The sequence below is a fragment of the Symphalangus syndactylus genome, chromosome 3, assembly GCF_028878055.3.
Source record: "Symphalangus syndactylus isolate Jambi chromosome 3, NHGRI_mSymSyn1-v2.1_pri, whole genome shotgun sequence".
Lineage (NCBI taxonomy): Eukaryota > Metazoa > Chordata > Mammalia > Primates > Hylobatidae > Symphalangus > Symphalangus syndactylus.
Genome location: NC_072425.2, coordinates 19,838,152 through 19,853,586, shown reverse-complemented (window position 1 = coordinate 19,853,586; position 15,435 = coordinate 19,838,152). Strand labels below are relative to the sequence as shown.

At 38.5% G+C, this 15,435-nt stretch overlaps 1 protein-coding gene across 8 annotated transcripts in view; it reads right to left on the bottom strand.

The window, feature by feature from the left end:
* The window catches only part of SCAI (suppressor of cancer cell invasion), a 195,020-nt gene that overhangs the window by 60,488 nt on the left and 119,097 nt on the right, over positions 1-15,435 (bottom strand). For all 8 annotated transcript variants that reach the window (XR_010119972.1, XR_010119973.1, XR_008656491.2 and 5 more), the window contains 3 exons: positions 9,061-9,157; positions 7,494-7,592; positions 7,190-7,342 (listed from right to left, as the gene is read on the bottom strand). Coding sequence is in view for 3 of the 8 variants with exons in the window: in XM_055271089.2 (XP_055127064.1) it covers positions 7,190-7,342; positions 7,494-7,592; positions 9,061-9,157 (349 nt within the window). In the remaining 5 variants the exon portion in view is untranslated. The remainder of the gene's footprint in view (positions 1-7,189; positions 7,343-7,493; positions 7,593-9,060; positions 9,158-15,435) is intronic.

Here is a 15,435-nt window from a genome sequence, read left to right as displayed (position 1 = left end):
CTCAGCATCCTGAGTAGCTGGGATTACAGGCATGTGCCACCACACCCGGCTAATTTTGTATTTTTAGTAGAGATGGGGTTTCACCATGTTGATCAGGCTGGTCTCGAACTCCTGACCTCAGATGACCCACCAGCCTCGGCCTCCCAAAGTGCTGGGATCACAGGCATGAGCCACCGTGCCCAGCCAAGAGACGAGGATTAAAGAAGGGGGAGAGGTTTAAGGAGATAAGTGGGCACTAATGCCTTGTTTTCCTATAGTAAGGGTAGCATGGGGCTCCTGGCTAAGAATTGGTTGGCTGGTTGGAAGATGGCCACTCGCACACATACACCTATGCCCAAATAAAACTGGATGCACAAAAAGATATGGCCTCAGAGGAGAACACTAGAAAAAAATCTGCTCCAGAGACATAAACATGAAGGAAACTCTACCTTAGCCTTTGTTCTGAAAAGAGATCAAGAAAAGTCTCCCCCAAGAATTCATGGCCATACGCTGATTCTCATGTGGTTTGAGAATCTGAATTAACATTATCTGCATGGCTGAAAAATCTATAAGGTTTTTCACTTAAAGAGAACAAAAACTGATAGTGCCCCCAAGTTTTGAGGGAAAAAGCAATGCAGATCTTCATTGGAAGAAGGCATCCTCAATTCAGGTCTTACAGAATTCTAGCTGATAGAATTACATCAAAGAAGACTCACAAACAAAAATTATAAAACACATGAAGAAAAAAGGCATGCCTGATTCAGTAAACAGAAACAGGATGATACAAACATCATACATAACATGCAAAAGTCTAGGTGTGGCAGCTCACACCTGTAATCCCAGCACTTTGGAAGGCCGAGGTGGGAGGATCATTTGAGGCCAGGAGCTTGAGACCAGCCAAGAGGTGGGGATTAAAGAAGGGGCAACATAGTGAGATGTGCCCGCCATCCCTGGTCTCTTAAAAAAATAAAAAAGTTAGTTTCATATGCTTAAATAGAAGAAGTAATTAAAATCATGACTAAGCCAATCAAAGGAATATGTAGAAAATAACCCAATACATTCATTCATTCATTCATTTATTTGAGACAGAGTCTCGCTCTGTCACCCAGGCTGGAGTGCAGTGGCGTGATCTCGGCTTATTGCAACCTCTGCCTCCCAGGTTCAAGCGATTCTCCTGCCTCAGCCTCCTGAGTAGCTGGGACTACAGGCGTGTGCCACCACGCCTGGCTAACTTTTGTATTTTTAGTAGAGATGGGGTTTCACCATATTGGTCAGGCTGGTCTTGAACTCCTCACCTCGTGATCCGCCCACCTCGGCCTCCCAAAGTGCTGGGATTACAGGCGTGAGCCACTGCACCCGGCCTATACTTTTAAAAATGAAAAATACAATAAATGAAATGTAAAAACTGAGGACAGGCGTGCTGGCTCGCGCCTGTAATCCCAGAACTTTGGGAGACTGAGGCGGGTGAATCACCTGAGGTCAGGAGTTTGAGACCAGCCTGGCCAACATGGTGAAATCCCATCTCTACTAACAAATACAAAAATTAGCTGGGCTCGTAGGGTGCGCCTGTAGTCCCGGCTACTGGGGAGTTTGTGGTGGGAGAATCAATTGAACCAGGGAGGCAGAAGTTGCAGTGAGCCAAGATCATGCCACTGTATCCCAGCCTGGGCGACAGAGCAAGACCCTGTCTCAAAAAAAAAAAAAAAGAAAAGAAAGATAATACTGGGGAATTTAATTATAAGTTAGAATGCAAGCAAATTATCAGATATATGATAATTATATATATTAAGATAATATGATAATTTTAAAAGTGAGAAACAAGCAATAGAACAGACCAACACACTTGTAGTTAGTATAACTAGAGAGTGTAGTTAGCAGAAAAGGACTTTAAAATAACTACTAAGTGTGATCAACAAAATAGACATGGTAGAACACAAATGAAGAAATAGGGAATTCTGCCAGAGAATTAAAATCTACTAAAAAATAAAAAAGGGCCGGGTGCAGTGGTTCATGCCTATAATCCCAACATTTGGGAGGCCAGGGCAGGAGGACTGCTTGAGGCCAGGAGTTTGAGACCAGCCTTGGCAACACACCAACACCCCATCTCTATAAAACATAAACATTTTTGGAAGGCTGAGGCAGGAAGATCACTTCAGCCTGGGAGTTCAAGGCTTCAGTGAGCCACGACTGTGCCACTGCACTCCCACCTGCATGACAGAGCCAGATACTGTCTCTAAAAAGAAAAAAAAAAAATTATTTTTTTAAAGACAGGGTCTGCTTCTGTCACCCAGGCTGAAGTGTGTGGCACAATCATGGCTCACTGCAGCCTTGACCTCCCAGGCTCAAGTGATTCTTCCACCTCAGTCTCCCAAGTAGCTGGGACTAGAGGCACATGCCCAACACCTAGCTAAGGTTGTTTTTTAGTTTTTTTCTTTTTTTTCTGAGACAGAGTCTCGCTCTGTCGCCCAGGCTGGAGTGCAGTGGCGCAATCTTGGCTCACTGCAAGCTCCGCCTCCCGGGTTCATGCAATTCTCCTGCCTCAGCCTCCCGAGTAGCTGGGACTACAGGTGCCCGCCACCATGCCCAGCTAATTTTTTGTATTTTCAGTAGAGACGGGGTTTCACCGTGCTAGCCAGGATGGTCTCGATCTCCTGACCTTGTGATCCACCCACCTCGGCCTCCCAAAGTTCTGGGATTACAGGCGTGAGCCACTGCACCTGGCCCTTTAGTTTTTTCTTTTTGAGACAGAGTCTCACTCTGTCACCCAGGCTGGAGTGCAGTGGCACGAATTTGTCTCACTGCAACCTCTGCCTCCAGAGTTCAAGTGATCCTCCTGCCTCAGTCTCCCAAGTAGCTGGGATCACAAGCATGAGCCACCATGCCTGGTTTATTTTTAGTAGAGACAGGGTTTCACCGTGTTGGTCAGGCTGGTCTCGAACTCCTAACCTCAAGTGATCCACCCACCTAGGCCTCCCAAAGTAATGGGATTACAGGCATGAGCCACCGCCTGGCCTGATATTTGTATTTTTTATAGAAATGGGGTTTCATCATGCTGCCTAGGCTAGGAAAAAAAAATTTACTCTATAAAACAACAATCAAATGGAAAAATCCAGAGCTAAGAAAGACAATATGTGAAATATGAAACTTAATAAAAGGTTAAATAGCAGATTAAACACATCAGAAGACAAGGTTAGTGAAACGGAAAAGAAGTCAACAGAAAAGAAGTCAACAGAAAACAGCCTAACTAAAACCTAGAGAGGAAAAAATGATGAAAAACACATAAAAGAATATAACAGACACATGTGGCACTGTGAAAGGGTCTACAAACATGTAACTGAGTCCTAGAAGTGGAGGAGAAAAAGAATAGAAGAGAAACAATATTCAGAGATGTAATAACCGTATTTCAAAATAGATGAAAGACATAAGCCCACAGATTCAAGAAACTCTGTGAACCTCAAGCAGGATAAATAAGGAAAACTGCACCTGAATATAACATAGTACAACTGCAAAGAATCAAAGAAAGTGAGAAAATCTTAAAAACACACAGAGGAAAGAAACATTTCCTTAAATGGATATAATGTATGACCAATAAATCTAACAGACAATTTCTCAACAGAAATGAGAGAAGAAGATAATGAAATTAAATCTTCAAAATGCTGAAAAAAACAATTATCAAACTCAAGTTGGAGATGTGCAATATACTGTTGGTAAGAGTTAAAAAAGAAATTAGAAAATACATTCAACTGAAAGAAAATAAAAAATATAAAATATTATAGGAGCAGGATTGGAAAAAATACAAAATCACAAAATATGTAGAATAAAATTCAAGTAATGCTTAAAGAGAATTTTACAACTTTGGATTTTTATTTTATTTATTTATTTAGAGATGGAGTCTTCTTCTGTTGCCCAGGCTGCAGTGCAGTGGCACAATCTCAGCTCACTGCAACCTCCGCCTCCTGGGTCCAAGCAATTCTCCTGCCTCAGCCTCCCAAGTAGCTGGAATTATAGGCACATGCCACCATGCCCAACTAATTTTTGTATTTTTAGTAGAGATCAGATTTTGCCATGTTGGTCAGGCTGGTCTAGAACTCCTGACCCTCAGGCGATCCACCCCACTTTGCCTCCCAAAGTACATGAGCCACCATGCCCAAAGGCATGAGTCACCATGTCCAGCCCAGGGATTTTTATATTAGAAGAGGAAAAAGGGCGTAGTGGCTCACACCTGTAATCCCAACACTTTGGGAGGCCAAGCGGGGGACAGATCACCTGAGGCTAGGAGTTTGAGACCAGCCTGGCCAACATGGCGAAACCCTGTCTCCACTAACAATACAAAAATTAGCTGGGCCACTGTGGTGGCACATGCCTGTAATCCCAGCTACTCGGGACGCTGAAGCAGGAAAATCACTAGAACCCAGGAGCAAGAGGTGGCAGCGAGTCAAGATCACACCACTGCACTCCAGCCTGAGGGACAGAGTGCGACTCTGTCTCAAAAATAAAAATAAAGTCAGTTGGCCAGGTGAGGTGGCACGCCTGTAATCCCAGCACTTTGGGAGGCCGAGGTGGGCGGATCACAAGGTCAGGAGATCAAGACCATTCTGGTTAACACGGTGAAACCCTGTCTCTACTAAAAATACAAAAAATTAGCCGGGCATGGTGGCACGCACCTGTAGCCCCATCTACTAGGAAGGCTGAGGCAGGAGAATCGCTTGAACTCAGGAGGCAGAAGTTGCAGTGAGCTGAGATTGCACCACTGCACTCCAGCCTAGGAGACAGAGCAAGACTCTGTCTCAATAAATAAATAAATAAATAAATAAATAAATAAATAAATAGATAGAGTCAGTTATCTAAGCAAATTAAATTCAAAATAGGAAGAAGGAAATAAAAATAAGAATCAGAATCAATGAAAGAGAAAAAATTAGAAAAAATCAATATTTCATTTACTACAATATATCAAGGCCTATTAAAATGCCATAATAAAGAAGTCAGAAGTATCAGCATAATAGACATACAGACCAAAGGAACAGAATCAGACTCAAATATATTTGAACATCAGATTTATGATAAAAGTGACACTGCAGTGTGGCAGGGAAAAGATGGTCTTTTTAGTAAATGGTGCTAGGTCTACTGGAAATCCAGAAGGAAAATTTGACCCATACTTCACATTAAAATAAATCTCAAAGAGATCATTGATCTAAATATGAAAGGTAAGGTAAGCAATGATTTCTCAAAATAGGACACAAAAAAGCTCATACCAGAAAGGAAAAAAATTATAAATTAGACTACATTAAAATTAAGGACTTCTGTTCACTGGAATCTCAGTATCTGGAACAAGGGCATCTGGCATTGAGTAGATACTAATAAATATTTTAACAGATGTTTAAAAAAAGGAAAGAGACAGGCGATATCAGGAGAGAGTAAAAGGCAAGACAAGAGTAGGAGAAGATAGTTCAATACAAAAATCTGACAAAGGACTTTCATGTAGAATATATTCGGAACTCTTACAGATCAGTAAGAAAATATTGGAAATGCTTGGTCATAGAGTGTGCACATATGGAGCTGTACTAGATAATGCCTGCCACTTTTCTAAAGTGAATCTATCAATTTCTATTTCTACATAGTATGAAATATTCAGTTCTCGTACTAGTTGCCAGGATATGCTATTATCAGTTTCTTGGTCTCTTTTGTTTTTAGTCATCTGGGTCGGTGATATCTCATTTGGTTTTAATTTATATTTTTCTGATTAGAAAAATTTTCTTTGAATTAAAAAAAAGTGAGAAAAATACCGAGCCTTAAGATAGTATAACTGTACAAACCATAAATGTTTCAAAATTTTTCCATTTAGTATATTCATACTATAATTTCAAAAATGTTGTAGACATTTGCAAAATAATGGTCATAAAAGCCAAAAATGGAGAAATACCAGAAAAATTTAACAATAACAAAAGTGATTGATAGATGCTAGGATAGGATCCAAAATTAAACTTGTATAAAAAACACATCTAGAAAAATGTATTCACTGGTGTAATTTCCAGTAAATTTCATTTCTAGTACATTAAATCTCATCATCATGGGGCTACTCTGTCATGAAAAAACATTTGAAATTCACTTTTGACAAATTTACGCAAAAACAACTCCTGGCCAAGTGCGGTGGCTCACACCTGTAATTCCAACACTTTGGGAGGCTGAGGCAGGAGGATCACTTGAGGTCAGGAGTTCAAGACCAGCCTGGCCAACATGATGATACCCTGTCTCTACTAACCACATAAAAATTAGCCAGGTGTGGTGGTATGTGCCTGTAATCCCAGCTACTTGGGAGGCTGAGGCAGGAGAATCGCTTGAACCTGGGAAATGGAGGTTGCAGTGAGCCAAAATCTTGCCACTGCACTCCCACCTGGGTGACAAAGCAAGACTCCATCTCAAAAAAACCCCACAAAAAACAAAAAACACCAACTCTTCACTCCTTTTTGCTCGATTGGAAAGTAGTACATACTCATTTTAGAAACTTTATTATTATTATTAATTTTTGAGACACAGTCTCGCTCTGTCACCCAGGCTGGAGTACAGTGGCGTGATCTTGGCTCACTCCAACCTCCGCCTCCTAGGTTCAAGTGATTCTCCTGCCTCAGCCTCCTGAGTAGCTGGGATTACAGGCGCATGCCACCATGGCTGGCTAATTTTTGCATTTTGTAGTACAGATGAGGTTTCGCCGTGTTGGCCAGGCTGGTCTTGAACTCCTGACCTCAAGTGATCTAACCACCTGGGCTTCCCAAAGTGCTGAGATTCCAGGTGGGAGCCACTGTGCCGGGCCAGAAATTTTGGACACTTTAGAATGTTGTAAAAAATAAAATAAAAATCCCCTATAATTTGGTTATTTGGAGATAAAACTTAGATATTTGTAAAATTTCTTCCTAGTCTTTTTCCTATGTGCATACATATAGACATTCTAACATATATGAAATAATTCTGCTTCCTGGCTCCATAGCAAGTTTATTTTCATTTACTGTATCATGAGTATCTCATATGTTATTAAAAATTGTTTCTAATCTATTTAAATATCTGTAATATATTCCGTATCTGCACACAGCATAATTTAATCAGCAATTTCCTCACAAGAGGGTGTTAGAATATTTATAAGAAAACAATTCTGTGATCATCAACAGCACTATTTTTCACAGTGAATTTTAAGCATAATTCCTTCACAATTCTTTACCTGATTATTACAATTACCAATAATGAGTGCATCAGCCAGAGACAACTGTCCCACAATCATGCCCTGTTCCAGCAATGGAGCTCCTGTTTCAGCAAGGCGATTCGATGTGATAACAATGGTATTATCATCATTTAATACCATTACAGGATCCGCCTAAAGAAAAAAGCAGTAAGAACTTAACGAATGGCCAAGACTAAATATCAATAGAGTAAGTTATTCCTTCTTCTTGACATATAGACGCAATAAAAATATAAACTACATGGTCATTTATCAATAATTATGATTTTTCTTATCAAAAACTGACCTCAATGAAAGCTGCTACTTCTTGAAGCACCAAGTTCCATTCCACTTGATCTTCAGTATTAAATCGGTGAGTATAATCTTCAATTTCATCTGACAATTCCTGATTTTAAAAACATCACCAAAAAGGTTATTAAAAAACCCATAAAAACACACAGCCATATAGAACCATATTCCTGACAGAAACCGACATACTTACAAAATTTGATTATTAGCAATAGTCCTGATTATAACCAAAAACAAAGATGAAAACCAAATAAATTTTCTTCAAAAGTCACAAACTTCAGAATAATACCCATCAAATAAAGTCTTCACAGAGATCTATTTCCTATCAGTACTACATCAGCAATGAATTCATTAATGAAAAAATCAGAAAAGAGAAATTCAAAAATTTTAACATTAAAAAAAATGAGGCTAGATGCAGTATCTCACACCTGTAATCCCAGCCCTTTGGGAGGTTGAGGTGGATCATTTGAGGCCAAGATTTCGAGACCAGCCTAGGCAACATAGTGAGACCCTACCACTACAAAAAATTATATATTTCTAAAAATACTTCCTGACTTTATTTGGATTTATATTACATGGTTTTTGGAAATATTTTTAATGGTAACTGGGTATAAAGGAAGGTAGAAAAGGAGTACAGAGAGCTACTTCTGGTGGCCTTGTCAAAACTGGCATGTTGAGCTGGGCACGGTGGCTCACGCCTGTAATCCCAGCACTTCGGGAGGCCGAGGCTGGCGGATTGCTTGAACTCATGAGTTTGAGACCAGCCTGGGCAACATGGTGAAACCCTGTCTCTACAAAAAAACACAAAAATTAGCTAGGAGTGGTTGTTAGAGCCTATGATTCCAGCTACTCAGGAGGCTAAGGTGGGAGGATTGCTTGAGCCTGGGAGGCAGGGGTTGCAGTGAGACAAGATCATGCCACTGCACTCCAGCTGGGTGACAGAGCAAGACCTTGCCTCAAAAAAAAAAAAAAAAAAAGGAAAAAAAAACTCCACAAAACCCAAAAAAACAACGGCATGTTATACTTGATACAAAATTAAGTATGTCATTGAAACTATTGAGTACAGAGTGCAACCAGAATTTAATATGCAATGATTACAGGTATTAAGAGGGTCTGAAGACACTTAACTCTTAATCACCTGAGTTAATGAAGGAGAGACTTTATGCAGACACTCTGAAGTGGTGGGAAAACGAAAATCATTCGCAATCCCTTTGTAAAGCATTATGTACTTTTTCTTGACATAACATTTCAATTATTTTCTCTTAAACTAAGAATTTTTGTTTGTTTGCATTCCCAGCCATCAATTGATGGGCTTTGAAATGTAAAATATGCAGAAAGGACAAAAGCAAGGAATCAAGATAATTATCTCAGATTAGTGTATTTGTAACATGAACAGAGTTGGAAAATTTTTTTTATCATTACCCTTGTCAGAAGTTACTATACTTTGAATATTGTAACTACTTTGATATATCAAAATTATTTTAACCTAAAATCTGTTTTAAAAAAATAAGATCATCCATATACAACTAGAGATTAGAATTTGAACTATTTTAAAGTGCATTTACCTTTACCAGATCCTTTACAACATCCATTTTGTTGAGAAGAAGACAAACTACTATAAATCTTGCATAATATCGTAACTTCTTAACTACCAATTCAGGTCTATGGAAGATAAATGAAAAATTACTCATTAGCTTAAAAAAGAATGCTTTTTGATTTTTTTAATTTTCTGACAGCTTTTAAAAACTTCCATCCTTTTTTGTACAATTATAAACATTTCTACATATAACCATATAGTCTTTCTAACATATTTCTTACTGATTTATTAAGCTGTTTATTCATATATTCATTCATTCAACAAGTATTTATTGAGAACCTAGGTGCATCAGATACTATGTTAATTGCTAAAAGTACAATTGTAAAAAACTAGAGATATTTCCTTCTTCAAAGATCTTACAGACAGGAAAGAACTTAAAATATACAGGAGAGAGATAAATGCTTAAAACACAATGGAATAATATAATGATAGGAGAAACAAAGAATGCTATTTGTGCCCACAGGACTAGATCTTCGGTAAGAAAAGGCTTCCTAAAGAAAGTAGTAAATGTTTAAGTTAAGAATACAAGGAAGCGTGGAAGACTACAGGCAGGAAAATAAGAGGTGAAAAGGATTCCAGGAAGAACATTATCTTAAAATCTCATTTTTCTGCTATTAGTATAATCAAGTCAGCTTTTTCATGCTTATTGTTTGTATATCTTTTTTCTATCCTTCTTTCAATTATCTGTGGCTTTTAATTCAAATTCACATGTTTTGTGGGCAGTATATACTTAGGTCCTGATTTTCTGTCCACTTTGACTATATCTGTGCCTTTTACTTGATGTATTTAGACTGATTACATTTAATGTCATTATTGCTTTGGCTAGGTTTATATCTACCACCTTGCTATTTGTTTCCTATTTGCTCATTCTCTTGCTGTGTTCCTCTGTTGTTCCTGTTGTGCTTTCTCTTTGGTTAATCAAATATTTTTTAGTGTTCCATTTTATATCATCTATTGGCTTCCTAGTTATACTACTTCGTTATTGTTCTTTAAGTGATTGCTAGGCGTAACAATATGCATCCTTTAACTTATGAAAAGCCCCTTGCAATATATTTTATCTGTTCACATATAACATTTTACACATACCAATTATCAATTCAAACCTGACATTTCCTCCTGCTTTCCATATCCTACATCACAAATAATAGCCTTACAAGAGTGTATTTTTTTGTGTATGTTCAGTATTTTCCATAATAAAATTTAAAAAAAATTCTTTCGACCCATGAGTTACTTAGAAATGTGTCTACTGATTGACAAACTTATTGATTTTTTTTGTTTAAGAGATGCAGTCTTGCTATATTGCCCGGACTGGACTTGAACTCCTGGGTTCGAGGAATCCTCTTACCTCAGCCTTCTGAGGAGCTGGGCTGCACATGCAGCTACTGATTTTTTTAAAATTATGTTTTATTTTTGTTTTTAATGAAATCGTACCATGGTTAAACAACACACACTTTATTTTATTTATTTATTTATTTATTTATTTATTTATTTATTTATTTATTTATTTATTTTTTTGAGACGGAGTCTCGCTCTGTCGCCCAGGCTGGAGTGCAGTGGCGCAATCTCGGCTCACTGCAAGCTCCGCCTCCTGCCACCACGCCCGGCTAATTTTTTGTATTTTTAGTAGAGACGGGGTTTCACCGTGGTCTCGATCTCCTGACCTAGTGATCCGCCCACCTCGGCCTCCCAAAGTGCTGGGATTACAAGCGTGAGCCACCACGCCCGGCCAACACACACTTTATTGAACCTTGTATTAAACTTGTGTTGTGGCAAGTATCAGTTAATTTCACAAATTTTCATATAAGTTTGGAAGTAACATATATATACTGTTGCACACAATTTTAGGTATACTGGAACAAATTTAATTGTTACTCAGATCTTATAATTTCTTGTCTTCTTGATATATAAATTATTAAATATCATATATCAAAAATTCCCATGTACATCAGATCATTAATTTCCCCACTTTAAAAAAACACTTTGCTTTATTATAATGCTACGTTATTAGGTATACATAAGTTTATGATTTTTATATTTTCCTGAATCGTTCCTTTCATCTTAGAGTAAGCCTCTATTCTCAATAATACTTTCTACCTTTAAATATACACACAGTATACACATAAGAAGTGCGTATACACGTACACATTTCTTCCCCTTAGTAGCTGTCTCATTATCTTTCTCTGTCTACCTTAAATCTTTGAAGGATTTACTTATTTATTTAAAAGAGACAGTCTTGCCCTATTTCCCCGGCTGAAGTGCAGTGGCACCATCATAAATCACTGCAGCCTCAAACTCCTGGGCTCGAGCAATCCTCTCACCTCAGCTTCCTGTGTAACTAGGATTGCAGGCATGTGCCACCACGCCTGGGTAATTTTTTTATTTTTATTTTTTGTAGAAACCAGGTCTTGCTATGTTTCCCAGGCTGGTCTTGAACTCCTGGCCTCAAGTGATCTTCCCATCTTAGCTACCCAAAGTGTTGGGATAACAGGTGTGAGCCACCGTTCTTGGCCTTGAAGAGTCTCTTAAAAACAGTATATTATTGGGTTTTTCTAAGAGGCATACTGATAATCTTTGTCTTTTAACAGGGAAGTTTAGATCACTTTTACTTACCATGATTTGGATTTGTTTCTATTTTATTATTTTGTGCTACTTATACTTTTTGGCATTTATTTTCCCTTCCTGCCTTTCATTGTAATGATCATCATTTTGTTACTCACTTTCCTCCTCTACCTCTTCTGAAGTTACACATTCTAATTATAGTTTTCTTAAAATATTAACAAGTAAACTTTATGTTTCTTCTGAACAATAAATGGACATTAGAATGGTTTAATTCTTTATCCCCTTTCTTCTTTCATATTATTGTTATCTAGATTTGGCTCCATTTTATTTTAATAATGTCAATCAGCCATTGTTATGATGATTACTGCCCCATCAAATCGATGTTTTAGAATACAAGGGGTATTTTTTTCTTACCAATCCTTCTTATACATCATACCTTCCCCTTCTAGTTTCAATTTTCTTCTTCCTTGCTCTTTTATGTCACCCAAACCAATTGCCCCACCCTCCAAGGTCACCACAGCAATGGGAAAATGAACTAGGGACTTCCTTACTTTCTTGACAACCAAGTTTTCCATTTAAAAGGATGATTGTCCTATTTTATCCAGCATTTCTAGGTGTTTAGTATTTCAGGCTATCTAGCCTATCATATTGTCGAAAGTGGAATTCAAAACAAAGAAAATTAGTAGAAGGATGATGTCAATTCAAACTTGAAATATGAATGACTTAATTCTGTTACTTTTTTGATTAAAAAAATAGGTTCTATGAATCTATATCACGGATTATACAACCAGCAAACTTTCTACAAAGGGCCAGATGGTAAATATTTTAAGCTTTGCAGGCCACATTTGGTGCCTGTAGCATATTCATCTTTTCCCTTTTTACAACCCTTTGAAAATGTAAAAAAAAAAAAAAAAGAAAGAAAAAAAATCTAAACTGCCACACAGTACAAAAACAGGCCATGGGCCCAATCTGGCACGCAAACAGGCCATACTTAGCTGATCCCTTATATTCAATAAGCATACAGAAGTGGGTGGGTGCTTTCTATTTTGGAAGCCACTGTGATGAACTGCAGCAAAGCACAGATGAAATGCGTCAGCGCTGTCCACTCATACATGAGAGGCCACCTCAATCAAGCCCGATAACCTGAACCACAACCCCTAGCCTACCAACTGACTCCATATCAAACTGCAGAAAAAACAGTGTGACTCACTGGAAGGGTCCACATCCAGCCCTCTTTATCATCAGCACCATTACAAAGTGCCAAAGCCTTCAATTTTACATTCATATTTCCCACTGAAAAAAACTTAATACTGTCGCCACTTATGTTGACATCAACATAACTGGAGTTTATTTTCCTTTCCTGCCTTCTACTGTAATAATCGTAATTTTATTATTCACTTTCACCCTCTACCTCTTCTGAAGTTACACATTCTCCTTATGTTCTTTAAAATTATGTTTCTTAAAATAATACCAAGCAAACTTTACTTACTCTATGTTTCTTCTGAACAATAAATGACATGTTGACATGTTGTCAATGTCAACATAAGTGGTGACAGTATTAAGTTTCGTCCAGTGGGAAATATGAATGTAAAACTGAAGGCTTTTTATGAAGTTTTTTTTTTTTGAGATGGAGTCTCACTCTGTCACCCAGGCTGGAGTACAGTAGCACGATCTCGGCTCACTGCAACCTCCGCCTCACCGGTTCAAGCGATTCTCCTGTCTCAGCCTCCCGAGCTTGGACTACAGGCGCGTGCCACCACGCCCAGCTAATTTTTTGTACTTTTAGTAGAGACGGGGTTTTACCATGTTAGCCAGGATGGTCTCGATCTCCTGACTTCATGATCTGCCTGCCTTGGCCTCCCAAAGTGCTGGGATTATAGGTGTGAGCCACTGCACCCGGCCATTTTTTTAAAGCTCTTAACAAACTTCTGGACTCCAGAATTCCAGCCTTGTCCAACCTGCTAGGCTTCCTACTTACAAGACACTGACTCTTTAACTACACATTTGCCTAGGAAACTCTGTTCTTCCAGGTGGCTCACTGTAACATCTCCCCACAACCTCCTGGGTATTCAGAATCTTCACCTTCTCCATATCCAACCAGGTTCAGCTTTGGCCAATTGCAACAGAATTGGAGTATGCAGCTCCTAGGAGGAGTGGCTGTATGTAATATCTCCTCTCCTAAGTAGGATGGACCCATGGAATGAGATGTTCTGGGAGTGGTCTATGCTTAGTGACAGACACTAACCTTGAGATTGCTGGAACAAACTACTTATTCCTCTTGGTCTCGACATAATCCTTAGCTGTCGAGACAGTGCAGAGAGAACTTGTTCCTTTTGAGGAGTGAAGATTTTTGCCTTTTAAATGAACTGTGAAATTGTGGAATATTTCCTTACTTGGTTTTCTCTCCTGGCTCTTGATTTTAGCAGCTGTTGCTGATTGCAATCTTGACTGGCACTCTTACCCTGTGTAAACTAAGAAACAACCTACAAACTGAACAAAGCCCCTCCTAACCACACACAGCAAGGTCAAGGTTTTGCATACCAGATTGTCCTTTGATTCTAATTTACTGGCACAAAGCAAGAGTTTTTGTCATCCTGAGTCCAAATAATCCTACTTCTAAATAATATGCTCTGATCTAGGAAACTGCACAGGAAAACAATTCAAATTTGATGTTTGTTATTAAGGCATAAAATTATGGCAATAAATCAAACTGTTGGGTATTAAGATTAAAGCCAATTTCCCTTTTGTCAAATTCGAAAATGCAGAAAAGTAAATTATACAAGGTGTTTTTCTATTACTTAAAATAGTTCTCTGCTTCTATGTATTTTTAATGCCGATAAAATGTTACACAGCTCTTTCGCATTTTTTAGATATAATTTATCTCGCCAAGAATTAAGACAAATAGTATAGCAAGAATTTTTTTTTTTTTTTTTTTTTTTTTTTTTTTTTTTTAAATTAGGGTTGGAGGAAATATATCTGTAGTGAAAATATGTGAAGCAAACTATAGGACAACCTAAGGGAAAAGTAATTGATGGAACTTCTGATGTAAGGGGATGACAAAAAGATATGAAAAATGTACACTCCAACATCTGCATCCCTTACATGTGCCATGCAAACGCCCCTAGACAAGTCTGAACAAGACATGCAAGGAAATTAAGGAGATTTACAAGAATGGGGCTTTCCCCAAAATGTCACTGTTTAGTTGGAAAGCTTACAACAGTCAACCACAAAGTGTTCTCGAGAAAAACATGTCAAAACTGTTTTCTTCTATTGCTAAGAGAATATAATCTTTTCACCATATAAAAACTGTGCGTTCTGTTGCTGGGGTAGAGAGAATATTCAGACCTTCTGTGCCTGAACTTTCTCATCCAACAATTCCCAGAATACTAGCAAGAAAGATTCTCCAGAAGATCTCTGCTTTCTTCCACAATTCCATACTCATCTGGAAGTAATAAAATCACAGTCCAGGCTGGGTGTGGTGGCTCACGCCTGTAATCCCAGCACTTTGGGAGGCCAAGGCGGGTGGATCACTTGAGGTCAAGAGTTCGAGACCAGCCTGGCCAACATGGTGAAACCCCATCTCTACTAAAAAATACAAAAAAAATTAGCCGGGGGTGGTGGCACATGCCTGTAATCTCAGCTACTTGGGATGCTGAAGCAGGATAATTGCTTGAACCCAGGAAGTGGAGGTGGAGGTTGCAGTGAGTTGAGATCGCACCACTGCTCTCCAGCCTGGGCAACAGAGCGAGACTCCATCTCAAAAAAAAAAAAAAAAAAAAAACAA